General features: G+C 34.9%; 1 protein-coding gene and 1 pseudogene across 3 annotated transcripts in view; one reads left to right on the top strand and one right to left on the bottom strand.

Moving 5' to 3' along the window:
• Positions 1 to 19,965, top strand: part of LOC111141724 (KAT8 regulatory NSL complex subunit 1 like) — a 140,060-nt gene that overhangs the window by 34,262 nt on the left and 85,833 nt on the right. For all 3 annotated transcript variants that reach the window (XM_022494528.1, XM_022494521.1, XM_022494513.1), the window contains exons 3-4: positions 7,409 to 7,550; positions 16,070 to 16,267. In XM_022494528.1, the coding sequence (XP_022350236.1) occupies positions 7,409 to 7,550; positions 16,070 to 16,267 (340 nt within the window). The remainder of the gene's footprint in view (positions 1 to 7,408; positions 7,551 to 16,069; positions 16,268 to 19,965) is intronic.
• On the bottom strand, positions 4,420 to 4,829 carry LOC111141760 (annotated as a pseudogene).

The following is a 19,965-nucleotide window of genomic DNA, read 5'->3' as shown; positions in this document are numbered from 1 at the left end:
TTCCTTTGTGTTTTTATCTGCAATGAATGTTGGAGAGTGTACCCTTAAGTGGAGGCTGTACTGCATTCTCCCGTTGTCTCCTGTTGCGTATTTGGGCTTCCCAGGTAGAGGATGTTAAGTTTGTGGTATTTTTTTTCCTATAGGAGTTCCCTCAAAAATGTGGATTTCCGTTCCGTTTGCCTCTAGTCACATGTGAAAGTATCACGGCTAAAGATCTCATTTGTTTATAGTTGTTGAGCCTGTAGACTAGTTAATTCATTATTTTTCTCAGACCATCCTAGTCTCCTGCATTCAGTGACTGCCACCTTGAGACCACCCGAAACAGTACATTTGGCTGGGAATTAGTCTAACCCTTGCTCCTAAGTTCGTTCTCAGTTGTGTGGCTTAGAACTCTTAATGGAATACATTTTTTTGCTGCCAGTTATGGAGAAGCAGTTGGTTCGTTTTCACATTCCTTGAAGGCCCTGTATTATGGATTAGTTAAAATGTCATTTATTTCCTTTATTTATATGTCCCTAGCTGTCAATGCTTGATGTTTTACAAGGATTTTTATTTTTTAAAAAATTTTTAAAGTTTTATTTATTTATTTTAAAGAGAGAGAGAGAGTGTGTGTGAGCAGGAGGAGGGGCAGAGAAAAAGAAGCAGACTCTGCACTAAGTGCAGAGTCTTTCATGGGCTCCATCCCACAACCCTGAGATCATGACCTGAGCCAATATCAGGAGTCCCATGCTTAACTGACTGAGCCACCTAAGTGCCCCTGTTATGCAAGGGTTTTAAAAACATAGTTAAATAAGTGTAGTATTCATACAGTCTTTTACCTAGTCAAGGATAAGATTTTGGTTTTGGGTTTTTTTTTCTTTCTTTCTTTCTTTCTTTCTTTTTTTTTTTTTTTCTTCCCTACTGAAGGATAGTAGACTCTTTCAACAAATGGTTCAGGAACTAAATATCCCCTCCAAAAGAATCTGAATTCTTATTCACACATACACAGAAATTAACTTGAATTGGATTATAGGTCTAAAAGCCAAAACTCTAAAACTCCTTGATCTTTTAGAAACATGAATGAATCTATGACTTTGTGTTAAGTAAAGAACTCTTAGGACATGAAGATATCCATAAAAGGAAAATTTGATAAATTGGGCTTCATCGAGATTAGAATCTTTTTGGCTCAAAAGATACTATTAGGAAAATGAAAGGCAAGCTATAGACTGGGAACTACAAATATTTCAAATACACATAAGTCTGATATGGGCCTTATGTCAATAAAAAGATAACCCAAGTAAATAGGAGCCAAAGATTTGAACAGTTACTTAATTAAAGGAAGTCATAATCCCTTGGGAAGCACTGGAAGCTTGTAAAAATACCCTCTACATCTGGAATTAGCAAACTGAGGTCCATAGACCAAGGCTGGCCCATTGTCTGTTACACTTTCTTTAAAAAAAAAAAAATTATTTTTATTTTATTTTTTTAATTGAAGCATAGTTGATGAACAATGTTACATTACTTTCAGATGTACAACATAGTGGTTCCACAGTTTTATACATTATACAATGCTTACCACTGGTTAAGTGTTGGTACCATATGTCACCATACAAAGTTATTACAATATTATTGACTATATTCCCTATGCTGTACCCTTTTTTATGTCTATGACTCATTTATTTTAGAACTTGAAATTTGTGCTCTTAATCCCCTTAACTTGTTCTCCCCATCCCCCAACCTCCTCTCCTCTGGCAACAACCAGTTTGTTCTCTGTATTTATTAGTCTGTTTTTGTTTTTGTTTGTTAAGTTCTTTTTTAGATTCTACATGTAAGTGAAATCATATGGTATCTGCCTTTCTGTACCTGACTTATTTCACTTAGTATAATACCCTATAGCTCTATCTGTGTTTTCAAAATGGCAAGATTTTGTTCTTTTTTATGGCTGAGTAATATTCCTGCATGCGTGTGTGTGTGTGTGTGTGTGTGTGTGTGTGTGAGAGAGAGAGAGAGAGAGAGAGAGAGAGAGCGTGCGCACAAGCGAGAGAGAGGGAGAGACATATTTATCCATTTACCTATCAGTGGGCACTTAGGTTACTTCCCTATCTTGGCTATTGTAAATAATGCTATAGTAAATATAGGGGTACATATATATCTTTTTGAATTGGTGTTTTAATTTTCTTTGGTAAATGCCTGGCAGTGGAACTACAGGATCTTTCTATTTTTAATTTTTTGAAGAACCTCCATACTATTTTCCATTGTGGCTGCACCAATTTACCTTTCTACCAACATCATGAGAGTTTCCTTTTCCCCATATTCTGACCAACATTTATTCTTGGCTTTTTGATACCAGCCATTTGACTGGTGTGAGGCAATATCTCATTGTGGTTTTGATTTGTATTTCTCTTATGATTAGTGATATTGAACATCTTTTCATATATCTGTTGACTATTTGTATGGCTTCTTTGAAAAAATGTCTATTGAGGTCGTTTGCCTATTTTAAAATCTGATTCTTAGTTTCTTTGGTGTTGAGTTGTATGAATTCTTTATATATTTTGAACATTAACCACTTTTCAGATGTATCATTTGCAAATATCCTCTCCCACTTGGTAGGTTGCCTTTTTGTTTTGTTGATGGTTTCCTTTGTTATGCAAAAGTTTTTAGTTTGAAGTAGTCCCAATACAATATTTGCTTTTTGTTAAGTCCAGTGACAAAGAGATAATTGCCTGTGTTTTCTTTTAGGAGTTTTATGGATGCAGGTCTTACATTTAAGTTTTTAATCCATTTTGAGCTTATTTTTGTGTATAGTGTAAGAAAATGGTCTAGTTTCATTCTATTGCCTGTGGCTGTCTAGTTTCCCCAATACCATTTATTAAAGAAACTGTGTTTTCCCAATTGTAAATTCTTGCCTGTGTTTTCATAGATTAATTGATCATATGAGCATGGGTCTATTTCTGGACTCTATTCTGTCCTTTTGACTTATGTGTCTGTTTTTGTGCCAGAACCATGCTGTGTTTCGATTACTGTAGCTTTATAGTGTAGGTTGAAATCTGGGATTGTGATCAGTTCAGCTTTAAAGTGAACTTTGAATCCATCCTCTTACCTTCATCTCTTCTTTATCCACCCTCCCTTCTTTGTTAATGGCATTTTCATTTTTTATTCAGTGTTTTAGTCAGATTGGGCTCTAGAGTAACAATTAACCTTGTAATCTCAGTGTTTTGTTTTGTTTTGTTTTTGTTTTTGTTTTTTAACTTTTATTTGTTTATTTGTCAGACAGAGAGCCCAAGCAGGGGGGAGCAGCAGGCAGAGGGAAAAGCAGGCTCCCTGCTGAGCAAGGAGCCTGATGCCAGGTTGGATCCTGACCCCAGCTAAAGGCAGATGCTTAAACAGCTGAGCCACTGAGGTCCCCCCCCCCCAATCTCAGAGGTTTAACACAGCCAGGGTTTGCTGTGGCTTACGTAAAAGCCAGTGTGGTTTAGGCTGATCCTCCCACATATTGTAGTGATGCTGTCTGCACTAGTGGCTTTGAAGGTTGATACACTGGAAATGACTAGAACCCTAGCTCCTAATGCATCCGTCAGAATTAGTCACATGGCTCCAACCTAAGTGCAAAGAAGGCTGGGAAATGTAGGATAGCACATGAACTATTTGGAGATCACACTTATCTGTACCACACACAGATTACTATAGTTGCATCCTAACCGATTTCCTTATTTCTTCTCATATCCCACTATAATGCTTTCTCTACCTAGTAACCAGAGTGCTTGGGGGAAAAAAAAGGTTTTTTTATTGCCTTGCTAATAACTTTCTTTTTGGGGGCACCTGGGTGGTTTTCTTGGTTGGACTGCTGCCTTCGGCTCGAGTTGTGATCCTGGAGTGCTGGGATTGAGTCCCCATTCAGGCTCCCTGCTCACTGGGGAGCCTGCCTCTCCCTCTTGTGCTGCCTGCCGCTCCTCCTGCTTATGCTCTCTCTCACTCACTATCTCTCTGTGTCAAATAAATGAATGGAATCTTAAAAAAAAAAAAAACACAAAAAACAACAACAAAAAACCCTTCCTTTTTGCATAAAATCCAACACTTTACCATTAACCTGTACAATTGCTATGTGCCATGGCCCTTGCCTTTCTCACTAATTTCATGATTGGTAGTTAGTGTTATTAAGTATTATCTATGAATAATAGATAATAGTATCTATTTTAATATTTTTTCATTTTAATGGTTTTTATTTATTTAAAGATTTTATTTGAGAGAGAGCGTGCGCACGCACGGGGTGGGGTGGGAGCAGTAGAAGCAGACACCCACCCCCCTCCGCTGAGTAGGAAACCCACACAGGGCTTGATCCTAGGACCCTGGGATCATGACCTGAGCAGAAGGCGGAGGCTGAACCAAATGAGCCACCCAGCCACTTAACAGTTTTTATTTAAAGTTGTATATAAGATTACTTTATTCCCTTATCTTCTCCATTGTTTCTTCCCTGTATTTGCCCTTTTCTGTTCCTGCTTGGTGAGATTTGGCTTGATCTTTTTGCAGTCTTTGTCCAGTTTTAGTCTAGTGATAACCATCTTGCTAGGCTGAGTGCCCACATGGACAGTTGTGCCTTTTGCCTTCTTGTATAGTTGTTCAGGGTAGATGACATATTTCTTCCTGTAAACCTGGACTGCTTTGCCCATTTGTTCACCTTTGTAGTATCCTCATACAGCCTGTACTTTATCCTTTTGGATGGGCATGGATCGAACATTGTACTTCTGTCTCAGCCAGGAAGACATAATCTTCCTGCAAATGTGGGGAGATGCATTGAAGTACTCTTTACAGTTCTTGCTCTCATCAGAAGTCACAAAGGGGTTAAACTTCATTGTGGCTGCTGGCACTTCAACAATGGCCACAAAAAGGAAAAGCTAATATTATTTTTTTTAAAGCTTGTTTATTTGTTTCTTTGTTTGTTTATTTAAGTAATCTTTATACTCAACGTGGGGCTTGAACTCAAAATCTTAAATCAAGAGTTGCATGCCCCTCTGACTGAGCCGGCCAAGTGCCCCTGCATTTTAATATTATTTTGAATAAGCATTCTCTTTTGTTATTTTCATAACTATGAAAATATGATTTAAAAATGTGTCAAATTTAAAAGCACAATAATGACTATAAGCCAAATACATAATGCACGTAATACATAAAACATAATACATATAGACCGAATACATAATACCAAGAGAATTCTTAACCTATATGAAGGTCTCCTCAATCATATCGTGTGCAATTAGAATCTTAAGAACATTTCTTGAGGCACTTAGGTGGCTCAATTGGTTAAGCGTCTGCCTTCAGTTTGGGTCATGATCCTAGGATCCTGGGATCAAGTCCTGCATGGGTCTCCCTGCTCAGCAGGGAGTCTGCTTCTCCCTCTCCTTTTGCTGCCCTCCACCCTGCTTACACACTCTCTCTCTCAAATGGATAAAAACAAATTAACTCTTAGGGACGTTGATTTAATGTAAAATCCTGTTATAATAAATATATTCTATACGGTGAAGTTATAATAATTTATTCCGTTTCTCCAACAAATTGTATTTTATTTCTGTAAGTTTTTATTTAAATTCCAGTTAACATACAGTGTATTATTCATTTCAGGTGTGCATTTCAGTGATTCAGGTGTGCAGTTTAGTTTCAGTGCTCATCACAACAAATGATCTTTTATTATTTTATTTTTAAAAATATTTTTAAGTCCTCTCCTGACCTAACATGGGGCTCAGACTCTCAACCGCAAGATCAACAGTCACATGCTTTACCAACCGAGCCACCAGGCACCCCAGTAAATTATCTTTTAGGATAAGTTTTCTCTGGCTAAAGTTTGTATGGGAGACATTCAGTTATGGTTCAATGTGTAAAACTAATGGACAGTTTTAGATTCCTAGCAAAATTAAGCAGAAAATGCAAGAGTTCCTGTATATTCCCTGTCCCTACACTGATAGAACCTCCCCATCATTATACTGCATACCAAAGTAGTGCATTTGTAACAATCTATGAACTTAAACTGATAAATAGTTACCACTTAAAGTCCATACTTTACATGAGGATTCACTCTTGGTATTGTACATTCTATGGGTTTTGACAGTAAATGTAATTTTGGGGCAAGTTTTTCATAAAGGTTGTGTTCTGCCATGAAACATTTGTTGGTTTTCATTTTTACCTTCAATTTCTGTCATGTTTTCTTTTGTAATCTGAAGCTCTTAATTAGTTATTCCAAATAACTGTTTTCTATTTGGAGTGATTAGATTTTCATAAAGTAATTAATTTGTTATCTCACAAACTATGGATTAGAATAGTACCCTTGCCAAAAGATAGAGGAGCTGGGGTTCAACCCTTATTTTCAAAAATGCATGATGGAAAAGTCTATATAAATTCTTATCTTTGGGCTGTGAATCCTGGGAATCAGGTTTATTTTTTAAATCTATTTTATTATTATTAGTTTTTAACTTATTTGTCAGAGAGAGCAAACAAACAGGGAAGCAGCAGGGAGTGGGAGAAGCAGGCTCCTTGCTGGGCAAGGATCCCTATATGGGACTCAATCCCAACAGCCTGGGATCATGGCCTGGGCCAAAGGCAGGCACTTAACTGACTGAGCCACCCAGGGATCCCTCACCCCACCCCCCCTTTTTTTTTTAAAGATTTTATTTATTTATTCAAGAGAGAGAGCACAAGCAGGGCAGAGGGAGAGGGACAAGCTGGCTCCCTGATGATCAGGGAGCCTGATGTGGGGCTCAACCCGAAGATCCTGTGGTTACTACCGGAGCCGAAGGCAGAAGCATAACAAACTGAGCCACCCAGGTGCCCCTAGGAATCAGGTTTTTATAAGCTATTTATCTTAATAAACATTTCAAGGCCTATATATTTGGTATACTTATTTGAAAGGTAGAGCAGCCATATTTTTGATACTTTTTGATAATATATTTAAATTGAGTTTAGGTGTTTAATTAGCTACCAGTGACTACTGTTTTAACGAATAAAAATTACATATAATAAAATTGAGTACTCTGGTTTATTACATGGATTTAGATCTAGCACAGTTCAAGTGACTAATACTTCTGCTTACATATAGAAGCTTCATGTAACAGTTTTTACATGGTGTTAGTAGTATCACTACTGTTTCCTTTCTTTTGCTAGCCCACTCCTATTTCAGCCCTTATGCATATTAATAAAATGTTAAGGAGCAGAGGAGATTATCTTATTACTGGATATGTAATAATAAAAACAAGTGCTTATGGGATAGATAAGGAAGTTAAATATTTTTCTTTGCTAAGAGTTGATGTGAGGTTCTTTCATGTAATTAGATGTTGTATAAAGGAATTTGGATTATATGATAGGAGCCGAAGAATTTATTAAGTAGTCTGTGAAAACTTGATTGCCTTTGTTCTTTGACTAACAATGTTTGTCTCCTTCACAGTAACTGTAGCACTGAATGGAAGTGGCTTGTAGACAGAGCGAGAGTTGGCAGTCGATGGACATGGCTTCAAGCCCAGATTTCAGAACTGGAGTACAAAATCCAGCAACTAACGGATGTTCACAGGCAGATTCGTGCATCCAAGGTATTGTTTGTATTCTTGTATTTTTTTAAAAAAATTACTGTTTTAGTTTCTCATCTCTGCACACAGTGTAATTGTTACAAGTCTTTATAAAAGTATAGCTGATAAATTACCATTTTTAATATATCAATTTCTTTACATTGAAGCTTTCATTGTAATGTCTTTGTATTTGTTATGATCATTTTATCATACTTGAGCAGTTCAGAGCTTCTTCATTGGATTCCAATGAAAAGAAATTAGGTACACTTTTATAAACTTCTACTTCGATGGCATTTATTTGAACATATGTGAGAAAGTCTGAGTGTATTTTATTGAATCCCCTCAGAGTTTTCGTTTTGCTTTAAAAAAAATTATAAACACATAAAAAGCTCTAGAAAGCAATATAATGAACACCTTGTACCCGCCTCCAAATTTATCAAGTGTTAAATTTTTACTGTTTGGGTTTAGTTTTTAGAGTAACAAAGTATTACCTGTACAGTTGAGGTACTCGCATACTCCTTCCTGATCCCATTCTCTTTCCTCATGCCACTGTAGCCACTCTCTTGATTCCAGCATGTTTTGGTATTTATGTTTTTAAACTATTGGCACATAGATGTCTCTGTCTAAAACTAGTATTTATTTTTCCATTATTTCACAGTCTGATTAATGACCTATATACTACAAACTCTTTTGTGACTTGCTTGCTTTTGTTCAACATAAATTTTAGAGGTCCTGTATGTTACTTAGCGGTATGAATGGGATGGAATTATATGAATACAATGGAATGTTTATCTTTTCTCCTATTTTCTATTGATAGACATATACATTGTTTAGTTTTATGCCAGTAAAAACAATACTGTAATGACTATCTTTTTGTGTTTCTTTGTCAGCCGTGGAGAGTTCTTGGTATATGCCTGAGAGTGATGGCTCTTAGGCCTGGCTGTCTTCATCTTCCCTATACTTACTGATGTGATTGGATAGTTAATATTCCCATTGGCAGTGCATGAGAACTCTTTTTTTTTTTTTTTTAACACATCCTTGCCAACATTTAGTAATTTTTTACCTTTTAATTTTTCCAGTGTAATGTGTAAGAAATATTACTTTATTATTGTTTTAATTTAATCATTCCTTAGTACTGAGAATTGGGCCTTGATATAATTGCCCACCAAATGTTTTTTGCTTAAGAATTAACTACCTTTGTATTCACTCTTTTTGGTGGGACAGGGAGAGGGCTATGGTTGGTGGAAATGTGTGTCTGTGAATTCTTTTTAAATTTTGGAGACTATTCTTAGTTATAAATATTACATATCTCTCATTTGTAGCTTGTCTTTTCATTATTTTAGTATATGTAACAGAAAAGAATGCATGTTCTGTATGTGTTCAGTATAGAATTCTTTGTCAAATTTGTTGACTTTATTGTATATATCTGCTGTATGTTTATACCTCTAGATCTTTCCATTTATGATACACATTTGTTAAAATTTTCCCCCATCGTGAATTTTTCAGTTTTTTTTTTGCTTCTTTTTGTTAAATAAAATTTTTTATTATTCTAGGTATTTCTTTTTAAACTATGAATAGTTAGTTTCAAAAATCAACTCTGATTAGTTTTGATTTTTTATTTGCCCTTATTCTCCTCTTTTTTATTTATGTCGTTATTTTACTTCTCTTTTTGGATTGGTAGAATTTGCTTCCTTCTTTTACCTCTGCTGATTTAGAAGCTATTCATTATAGTTTTATTCTTTGTCGTTACTCCTAATTTTTAATATACTTCTTAATTAAAAGTAATCCTAACAATGATTAAAAAGTATTCAATATTTTTATATTATTTATTACTTAAAACATGGATTCTAATTCTTTCTTTCTTTTTTCTTTCTGCACCAATGGTCAGAATTTATTTAGGCTTATTGTCTAGTCAGGTAAATGGTGATTTTTAAAGAACAAATTGAAAAAAAATGGAATTACATACACATGATAGAAAATTTAAAAATACTAAAAAATATACTGTGAAACAAGTCTCCCTTCTACTTCTAGTCCTCCAGTTCTCTCCCTGAAAGCATTAACAATAGCAGTTTATTGTGTATTTCTCCAGAGATACTCTAAATATGTTTACAGAAAATATAATTATATATCATAAATGGTAGAAAATTAAATAAAATTATTGAATAGTTTTTACCTTTTCCCAATTTGTGATTTTTTTTTTTTTTAGTGCTTCTTTTTATTTCTGGACTATCATTTACAGAGCCAGCTCAGAAAAAACAATTCTAAAAAAATACTTACCTCACATTTATGTTTTTCTTTGGTTTTGAAAAACCCACTAAAATGTCAGGTATATGGTAGATATCGGGATGCAAAGATGAAGAGGGCGTTCCTTCAGAGGGAATTCAGTCTAGTTACAGACAGTCTTATTTTCAAATAGAGTTAACAGGATTCTAATACTTTCTGACTTTTCATTGCATAGATCTACTACAATCTAGTTCCTTCTTTTTTATAGTCAGTAATTATATTTCTAACTAATTTTATTAAAAATATGCTTCCTGGGGTGCCTGGGTGGCTCAGTTGGTTATACATCTTCCTTTGGCTCAGGTCATGATCCTGAGGTCCTGGAATCAGACCCTTCATCCGGGTTCCCTGCTCAGTGGGGAGTCTGCTTCTCAATCTCTCTCTCTCTCTCTCTTTCTCTCCCCCCGCTTTCCCTCGCCACTGCTTGTTCTCTCTCTCTCTCAAATAAATAAATAAAATCTTTAAAAAAAAATCTACTTACTATTCTTGTGTTTTACTTAGAGGACCTTTGTTGTCCTCTAGGATAATGTTGACTGCACTGTTAAACAGGGTTGTCGTCATTCCCTCATTCTGGCCCTTGGGAAGTGAGAAAAGTGCAAAATAGTTTGTCTTTAGGTGGGAGGTGATTTGGAAATTGTTGTACTTTGTGTCACTCTCACTGGCCCAAGTTTAGGCACATATTTCAGGAGGGAGAGGTAAATAATACAGCCTTATAATGAGAAGTTGTATGCATAGCTAGAACTCCAGTAGGAGTATGGTTTTGTTGTAAAAAGAAGAGGAAAGTGGATATTGGGAAGTTTGCAGTCTCTTCTACACTGCCTTTTCTCTCTTGGTTTACCTTTTACTGAAATACATTCTTAATCATATGGTTATCCATGTGGTTAGTGGAACAGTACCTAGGGTCTGCACATAAATAAAGTTTTTAGGCACAATCATGAGTTTATATTCTGGTAGGAGAGAGAGACCATGTAAATAATTAATTGTAATATAATGAAATTGGTATAATGATACATGTTTTTTTAATAAGATATACAAGTGGCATAGAGAGAATACATAAGTCTTATTTTAGGGATTAGCTGTTCCGAGAAAACATCAGAAAAAGAGGTGATACCTCAGTGTAATTTTGGAAAATAAATAATGGTTTGCTTGATGAACCAGTGGAGCTGGAAAAGTGCATTCCTTGAAGGTTTGAAGACATGAAACAACATAATGTGTTTTGGGAGTGACAAAGTAGAATGGTATTCAAAGGAGTGGAAAGTATGAGTTGTGTAAGGATGGAAGAGGAAACTGGGAAGGAATGAATTGTAGAATTTGGTGGTGATGTGTGTAGGAGGGTGGATAGGATAGACATAAAACCTTAGGCTTAACCTGTTTTGTCTGTTGGATTTGGGGGAACTTTGCTCAAGAATAATTTTCTGATGGAAGTAGTTACTGTTTCTCTTTTTTTTTTTTTTTAAAGATTTTATTTATTTATTTGACAGACAGAGATCACAAGTAGGCAGAGAGGCAGGCAGAGAGAGAGGAAGTTGAAGCAGGCTCCCTGCTCAGAAGAGAGCCCGATGTGGGGCTTGATCCTAGGACCCTGGGATCATGACCTGAGCCGAAGGCAGAGGCTGAAGCCACTGAGCCACCCAGGCACCCCCTGTTTCTCATTTTTAGCTGTCTTCATTGAAGGCTTCAGTTGTAGTGATTTCTCAGTTCTTTCAGGATCACCAGATAATTTCTCCTCTCTGATCATTTACTTTAAAGGATATAATATCATGAGCATTTTTATAGTAAATAGAGTTCTCAAAAAAAGTCAAATTTAAAACAGTTTGGAAATTTTCAAGAAAGTGGATTCCTAGTTAAATTGATGACTAAGTTTTATACTTGAATCTATACAGTCTGGTTCATATTTTATGACCCGTGTGTTCTAAACAGTGCTATGTACTTTTAAAAACATTTTTAAAAGTTCATATGTTTACACAATATCTAGGGGAATTATTTTTAGGAAAGAAATCTAAACTTCTCAGTAATAATTTATATGGCCTTACATTTTTCTTGGTTCAGGCTAGATGTGTATCAGGCCTTCTGTTTTCTTAAGAATCACATTATGTTTACTTTATGGAAAATGTCTTTACAGTATTTATTTTAGTAGCTTCTCCTTACATTTCTTGGGAATTAATCAAGATGTTTAATTGCTTATTTCTGTGCAGTTTAGTTGAACTATAATACTGAATAGAGAAAATAGCATTTTCTTTGCTCTTCTGGCTTCTTGAGTTATTGTAATTAAAAAATTGAGAAGTGTAGTTAACATTCTCTTGAATGACCTATTTAACTTATCTTGAAAATTTAAAAAAAAATCCTTTCTTCTCAGTTAAATTTGAAATACAGAGAAGGGAAAGAGGTTGAGAGACATTCTTTTGTAAGTATCCTGTTTAAATAAGTGCTAGTTGGTAACCCTGGTCAGGAAACACTGAGTCAGTCTACGAGTAGATCTACACATTCTGGGTTTTTAAGCTGTCATTTGCCCCTTCTTGACATATTGGGATGGTCTAACTTTTGCTAAAAATTTTAGAGAAAAGAAAGTCCATATTAGCAACATTCCTTCCTTGTTCTTCCAGCATTTTGACAACACATTACAACTTCTATGTTTCTTCTTTTCTTTGTTTCAACTTTCACTAAGACAATAGCCTCTTGTCACTTTCAGAAAATATTAAAATAGGTGGTATTTTTTTGGTTGAGAAGCTGGCTATCCTTCTCAATATCCCATATTAAGTGGTTTCTCTTAGATTTCTTTTGTTATCTTGTGATAGGGTCTTCTACATTTTAAATTGTAATTTTGTGCATTTGAAATTTTTCATTTAATTTTTTTTTAAAGTTTAATACTTTAGTTATTTATCAGAGAGAGAGCGCATGAGCACAAGCGCCGGGTTGGGGCGTTTTGGGGGAAGGGAGCAGCAGGCAGAAGGAGAAGCAGGCTCCCTGCTGAGCAAGCAGCCCAATGTAGTACTTGATCCTAGGTCCCTGGGATCATGACCTGAGCCAAAGGCAGACTCTTAAGTGACTGAGCCACCCATGGGTGTCTCATTTAAATTTTTTAAAAAAATTAGCTTTGGTGACTTTATATAAATATTGAAGGTATTGCTGAGGTCATTATTTTTTAATACCATGTCTTCTCTATGAAGACCTGGGAGTGGGATAAGGATCTGTTTAGTGTTATAATCAGGAACAATTTTCTTCTCTGGAGCAGTTGACTTGCTTTCATCTTACGCTAGAGCTTTCATTTGTCTCAGTTATTGCAACTCATCTTACTAAAAAATTTTCACGTCTTTGTTATTTACCTTATCTATGATTAGACTATTCTTTTTCTGAGCGTTTTTTTTTTTTTTTTAATTCAGCTTTATTCAGGTATGATTGACAAAATTGTAAGATGTTTAAGTGTACATCGTGGTGACCCAACACGCATGTATTCTTTTCTTGGTTTTTAAGAACTGAAACTGTCTCTGTAGTATCTTTAAAGGATTTAATCTTTTCCCCTTTTTACTCTGTTCTTGGCCATTTGTGAGAGTTTTATCAAGGGTAACAATTTAAGGAGAAAAAAATAGATTATGAACTTGATTATGAATGTCTTCCTAATTCAGTTTTTTCAAATATTACTTTGCATTGAACTAACTGTAGCAGACCCCTACTTCTAAAAAATACAGTATTCTAAAGGTTTGAAAATTGACCTTTTGAAATTCCGAATCAGTTTTTTTGGTATGTACAAGATTATTAGTAAGGGTTGTAAAACCAGGCTAATTCATAGCAGCCTGTCCCATAAAATAAACTGTAATCAAACCAATGGGAATCACAGCTAAATTGATATGATGAAAACTTATATTTATTTTGCAAGCAGATACTGTTTAAAAATCTAGTGAGACATTTGTCCATGTTTTGAATGGACATTTCAGATACTTTCAAAAGCTTTTGAGATTGACGATACTATATCTAACAAGTCCCAACTTTTAAAAAAATATTTATTTATTTGAGAGAGAGAGCACGAATAGGAGAGGCCAAGGGAGAGGGAGAAAGAGTCTTAAGCAGAGTCAGACATGGAACTTGATCTCATGACCCTTAGATCACAACCTAAGCCAAAACCAAGAGTCAGACGCTTAACAGACTATGCCACTCAGGTGCCCCAAGTCTACTTTAACTTTTAAAATATCAAATAACGGGGCGCCTGGGTGGCTCAGTGGGTTAAAGCCTCTCCCTTCGGCTCGGGTCGTGATCCCAGGGTCCTGGGATCGAGCCCCACATCGGGCTCTCTGCTCGGCGGGGAGCCTGCTTCCTCCTCTCTCTCTCTCTGCCTGCCTCTCTGCCTACTTGTGATCTCTGTCTGTCAAATAAATAAATAAAATCTTTAAAATATCAAATAAAACAAAAATTAAAAAAAATCTATTTCTTCAGATTTCTTGGCAGCCATATTTATGCATTCTAGGAAATAGTTATTGAGATGGGATCAACAGTTGGATCTCCTTCTTTCTGTAAAAGTTACTAGCACTGGGACACCTGGGTGGCTCAGTTGGTTAAGCAGCTGCCTTCGGCTCAGGTCATGATCCCAGTGTCCTGGGATCGAATCCCACATCGGGCTCCTTGTTCTGTGGGGAGCCTGCTTCTCCCTCTGCCTCTGCCTGCCATTCTGTCTGCCTGTGCTCACTCTCTCTCTCTCTCTCTGACAAATAAATAAATAAAATCTTTAAAAAAAAAAAAGTTACTAGCACTGTTATAAATGTAGGTGAAAATAATAATAAAAGCAATAATAATACCTTATTCATTACTTTTACTATATTACTTTTGTAGTAATATATTACTACAAAATAATGTTTGACACCATACCTGAATATGTTCATGCTAAAGTGATATATTCTCCAAATTATAGTGTAAATTAAAACTACTCTTCTATAACATAATTTATAGGCAGTTCCCATCCTATAAACAGCCCTTAAATATGATATAAGCTGGCCCATACCAGTTTTTAAATTTGACTCGTCTTAAAATACTGTACACTTATATTAATGTTTTAGTCACTTTTTCATTACAGGAATATTATATTTTAGCCACATAGGCATTTAATGCCTTTCCAACTAGCCTATTAGGAGTTTATTGGCATTTTGCTGAATAACTCTGTGTGTGTGTGTGTGTGTGTGTGTGTGCGCGCGCGCATATACACAAGTGCTATAAAGGATAGAGAGGGGAAAAAAGTTTTACTGTAAGAACTGATAATGCAACTGTTAAGATCATATCTGTGCATTCTTCTTCTTCCTTTCTCTTCTGTCTTCATTGCCATTGAGAGACGTAAGGGTAAGAACAGTTGGAGTGAAGAATCTGGGGAATATGGGAGAGTATGTAGCAAGCCAGTTGTGTGTGTGTGTGTGTGTGTGTGTGTGTGAATGGTAGTCAGGGAGGGCAGAGACAGCTAGATCCCAACTCTTTCCTCTACATTTAAGAAAATACCCCATCACAGTTGAAAACTTGTGTCTTTTGTTATTAACTCATCTACCTTATAAGCAACAATTTAACTGGCCTACAGAATACTTTTTCTTAATAGTGCAGTGCTGCTCATGGTTGCTGGCTGGCAGCAACGGAGTTGGACTACTAAGAGTACTCTGAAAGCAGTTTGTATAAAGTCAGAATGGTGTTTGGATGTCTGTAAGTTTGGTATTTTAATTTATGAAACTGGGAGTACTCAAATGGAAATGCTAGTGACCAAAATATCTGAAGATTATATGAGGAAGTGTTCTAAATTTCAGTGTGAAGTGTTCATATTCTGCATATAAGCCTTGATTTTAAATGTATCATGCTTGGGGTGCCTGGATGGCTGCCTTCGGCTTGGGTCTTGGTCCCAGGGTCCTGGAATCGAGCCCCATATCGGCTCCCTGCTCAGTGGGGAGCCTGCTTCTCCCTCTCCCTCTGCCTGCTGTTCTGCCTACTTGTGCTCTCTTTATCTCTGTCAAATAAATAAATAAAATCTTTAAAAAAATGTATCATGCTTTTGCTGCTAATAACTAAAGCCAATAAGAAGAAAAATAACTTCATATATACAATGCATGGCAATATTTTACAAGCCTAACCCATCAGACATACATGTTGCTTTAGCTATACATGTTTTAAATCAGCCAGTTTTTTACAGTTAGACTCTACTTTCAGGTCATAAAAAACGTGGTTTCAAGTGCATTGTAACGTTAAAGTTGATTTAGCAGTCACTTTATTTTAATTTCATCTTTTAATTGCTGTTTGCCTAGGGGATAGTGATCCTAGAAGAATGTCAACTTCCAAAAGACATTTTGAAGAAACAAATACAATTTTCTGACCAGGCGGCTTCATTACATACTACAGGGAATCCCCAGATTCCCCAGGAGAGTCCAGATCCTTTACCAGAACAAGATTTTGAAATGTCACCAAGTAGCCCAACACTTCTTCTTCGCAATATAGAAAAGCAGGTAATATGATGGAAGAGTTAAGATATGAGTGGCATGAAATGAGTTTTATTCATTTTATAAACTATTCAAATAAACCTGTGCGTCTGCTTGGGATATTTGTTATTAAGGTTTCCCATTTTACATTACATGCAATTAAAATTTGTAGTATATGATGAGTCTTTCTTATAACATTGATATAATTAAGATTATTTAAATATATAAAATATTGGTACACAGCCATAGGATGATAACTCATTTGTACTAGGATTAGAATATCTTTTTTCAAGCAAAATTGTTCATCATTGGACTTTTTTTCATGAAGAAAGAACAGTGATACCATTTAATAGATCTGAATCTACTTATAGATTAATAGAACTGATCAGTTTATTGATAGAGATTTTTAGTGAAAGAGATCAGAATATGAATTCTTTTGTTAAAAAAGTTCATGTAAATAAATGGCAACTAAGCCCCTAACAAATTATTTTGATTCTAAAGCTTTTCCCAATATTGAAATTCAATTATGGATGACTCCAGAAATTTAATTACTCTGTCCTCTATCTGTCCTTTGAAATCACACCATTTATTTTTATTTAGACTTTGGTGGCTCTTGAACAAAGCTGGCTTTATAAGAGTTTGTTACCTTACAACCAATCTAAATCTGCTGAAATATACCTAGTTGGGATCACAGCTACATAGTTCCCTTGTTTCAGTGAGTAAGGTGGATTCATGCCTGCTCACATCTAATTTTTCTAGGTTTTTCTGTCGTATATTGTGAAATAATTTAGTACCAGGCTACTACTGTTTTATTCCTGGTAAGTCAAAGTATGGTGCAATACCTCTCACCCCGTATTTGTTCAATTTACAGTTGCCTAGAGTTTTTTTCTTAGTTGCATAATTGCACAAATTCATAATCAAAATACTTTTATGAATACTTTATAATCCAGAAAGTTCTTTTTAAATTATCTAGTGTTAAATTGGAATGTACTTTACCACATAAGTGGTGTTTTAAATAGTGTTGGTTATGTTCCCACTTCCCTCTCTTTTCACCACCCTTTGAGTTTGGCCCTGTTTCACACTCCAGAAAAATGTATTTGCTTGGTCAGTCAGGTCTTCTGTTTTCTTTACCTGTAGGTCACTGCTTATCCTTTGGAGAGAGATTTTTTATATTCTTTCTTTCTCCTTGGTAGCAACAATTTGTTTTATTAGACCTGAGTTAACATCGGAACTGGCTAATTTCCAGGGTCCAGTGCAAAATGAAATTACATAGCTCTTTGTTAAAAACAATTTTGGAGAGATTTAAGTCAGTGACAGCAGGGCATTAACCAATCATGGGATCCTTCTGAGGGCAGCCCTGTGCAACTGCTCAGGTTGCTTCCCCGTGAAGTTGGCCCTGGGTATTATGTTTATTTTTGGTCCCAATGCTAACAGGAGTGCTAGAGGCTTTGAAAGAGAAGGGAACCAGGACTTGTGAGAACAATGGCAATGGCTCTGGATATAGGGAGTGTAGAGCAAAAGGATAAGAAAGGGACAGCAACAATCTCTTATAGAGGTCATTACTAAATTGCCTATGAACAGGTCATTTGCTCTTGTAGCATATGCTAGTAATGTTTTTATAGGCCAATTAAAAACATTATTTTCAAATACTTGCCGAAGAGTGTTGAGAATTAAGTGTCAGAGTTAGCAGGCTTGATATTACACATATTTTTCTTAAGATAACCTGTTGGTATGTAACTGTTCACTGATCTTAGTGGACCTTGAGAATAGATCAAGTATTGGATGATTTGATTCAGTTAATTTTGTTAGGGGAATGTTTTGTTTACCAAACAAAACTTATTTATGTATCTCAAAAGCAATTAAAGAGTTGATAATTAAAATATAAAGGCACTGTTGAGTTATATAGTGGTATCAGTTTTAAAAAATAACATTGATTTATAGTACTAATGTAGACTTATATTATTAGATAATGTATTTTGTTCAGAAATTAAAAGGTGACTTTCTTTTAGAACTTTAGGTAATTTAAAAAAAGTTTCACATGGGTGTGTTTACATTTAAAACCTTGTTATCCAGTAGCTAGTAAGTGTTTTAACTTTCAAGTTTGATTAGTTTTTGCTTTCAAAGTTTAAATTACTCCTGTCCTAATTTACTTTTTTCTCATTTTTACTCTGATTTTTTTATGCCAAACATGGACTCAGATATTTGCAGTTTTATTGGGCTGGATTGGTTGGTGGCTAGGCTGTTCTTCTGGACCAATTATTCACACATACTTAACCAGTTACCTCAGGGGGGTTAGAAGATTTTTAATGATATTTTTGGCAGTGGAACAATGAGAAGACTGTATCAGTGTTTCAGACTGAAAAATATGAGATACTTTATAAATTTCTTTGTATGACTAAACTAATGAGTGCTTACTAAGTATATCAAGAATCTATTTGTATTGATTTTGAAAATGATCTTTAATCTAAAAATGAGTAATCATTTTTAAAATGAAGTCATTAGGTATGTATTATTTTTCAAGAAAGTAAATGGTGAAAACATTTCAGGGTCTTTTTCAAGACTTTGAAGAATTCAAATATTAGATTTACTAATTATTCTCATTGTTTCTAATAGCATATTATTTTCATATAAATGAAAATTTTAAAAATAATTATTTCATATACCCCTCTATTTTCTAATGGAATATCTTTCAATTAATAAAAATGGTGAAATAGGACTACATATTTTAAAAAATAAAATCATACATTATTAAGTGAGAAAACCAGGTCATAGAAAATTTATATGACATGATTTAATTAAAACTGTGTGTGTGTGTTTGCGTGTGCGCTTGTGCTTGTGTAGGTGTATGTGTGTAGATGCATTTTGTATGCACTCATGCTCGCATAGACTCAGAAAACTTAGTCTAGAGGGATGGTTATATACTAAGATATTAGCAGTAGTATTTCTCTGTGTAATATGATTGCACGTGATTTTCTTTTCCTTTTTTAAGCCTTTTAATATTTGCCCTTTTTGGTATAATAAACATAGACTATGTGTGTAATGAAAATAATTGTCATTCTTTTGTAGAAACATACTGTTTCCAGTGATGAGGCCTATGTTTATTATAATTATTGTAGGTTATTGTTTTGAGAATAATTTTATAAATTTATTATTTATTATGTATTAAACTTAAATATACATAATATATTTATGTACAAATATATTATGTATATTTAATTTGGAATAAGGATCAATGGAAATTTGAGTACCTAAACAAACCTGGTATTTTTGAGTTAGGAAAAATATTGAGAAACAGCGTGACATTGGATTCAAGCCTAAATTTGAATCCTAGCTCCATTTCTTACCAACTTTATAATCCTTATTCAAGCTGCTTAATCTTTTTTTGGCTTCAATTTCCTCTGCTATAATTGATTTTAATAATAGAAATACCAGTAGTTCTAATATTAACTACTTTGCAGGTTGGTTATAAAGATTAGGAATTATCTATGTTTAGTGCTTTGTGTAGTGCTTGGCATATAGTAGGCACTTAGTAAATTATAGCTATGATTTTATTGTTATTAACTTAACTGTCTTAAAGAAAATATTATGTAGATGCTGTTAGCTAAATTCAAATGTTTTAAGACGATAGGATGAGTAGATAAAGGAACTGTAATAAAAACGGATATAGAAAAGGAAGAGTACTTTAAAATACAGATTTATTTATAATAAGTGGAAAAATTAGTAGT

Source organism: Enhydra lutris, unplaced genomic scaffold (assembly GCF_002288905.1).
Source record: "Enhydra lutris kenyoni isolate GAN:26980312 unplaced genomic scaffold, ASM228890v2 scaffoldscaffold1, whole genome shotgun sequence".
Taxonomy (NCBI): domain Eukaryota; kingdom Metazoa; phylum Chordata; class Mammalia; order Carnivora; family Mustelidae; genus Enhydra; species Enhydra lutris.
This window is presented reverse-complemented; position numbering and strand designations above follow the sequence as displayed.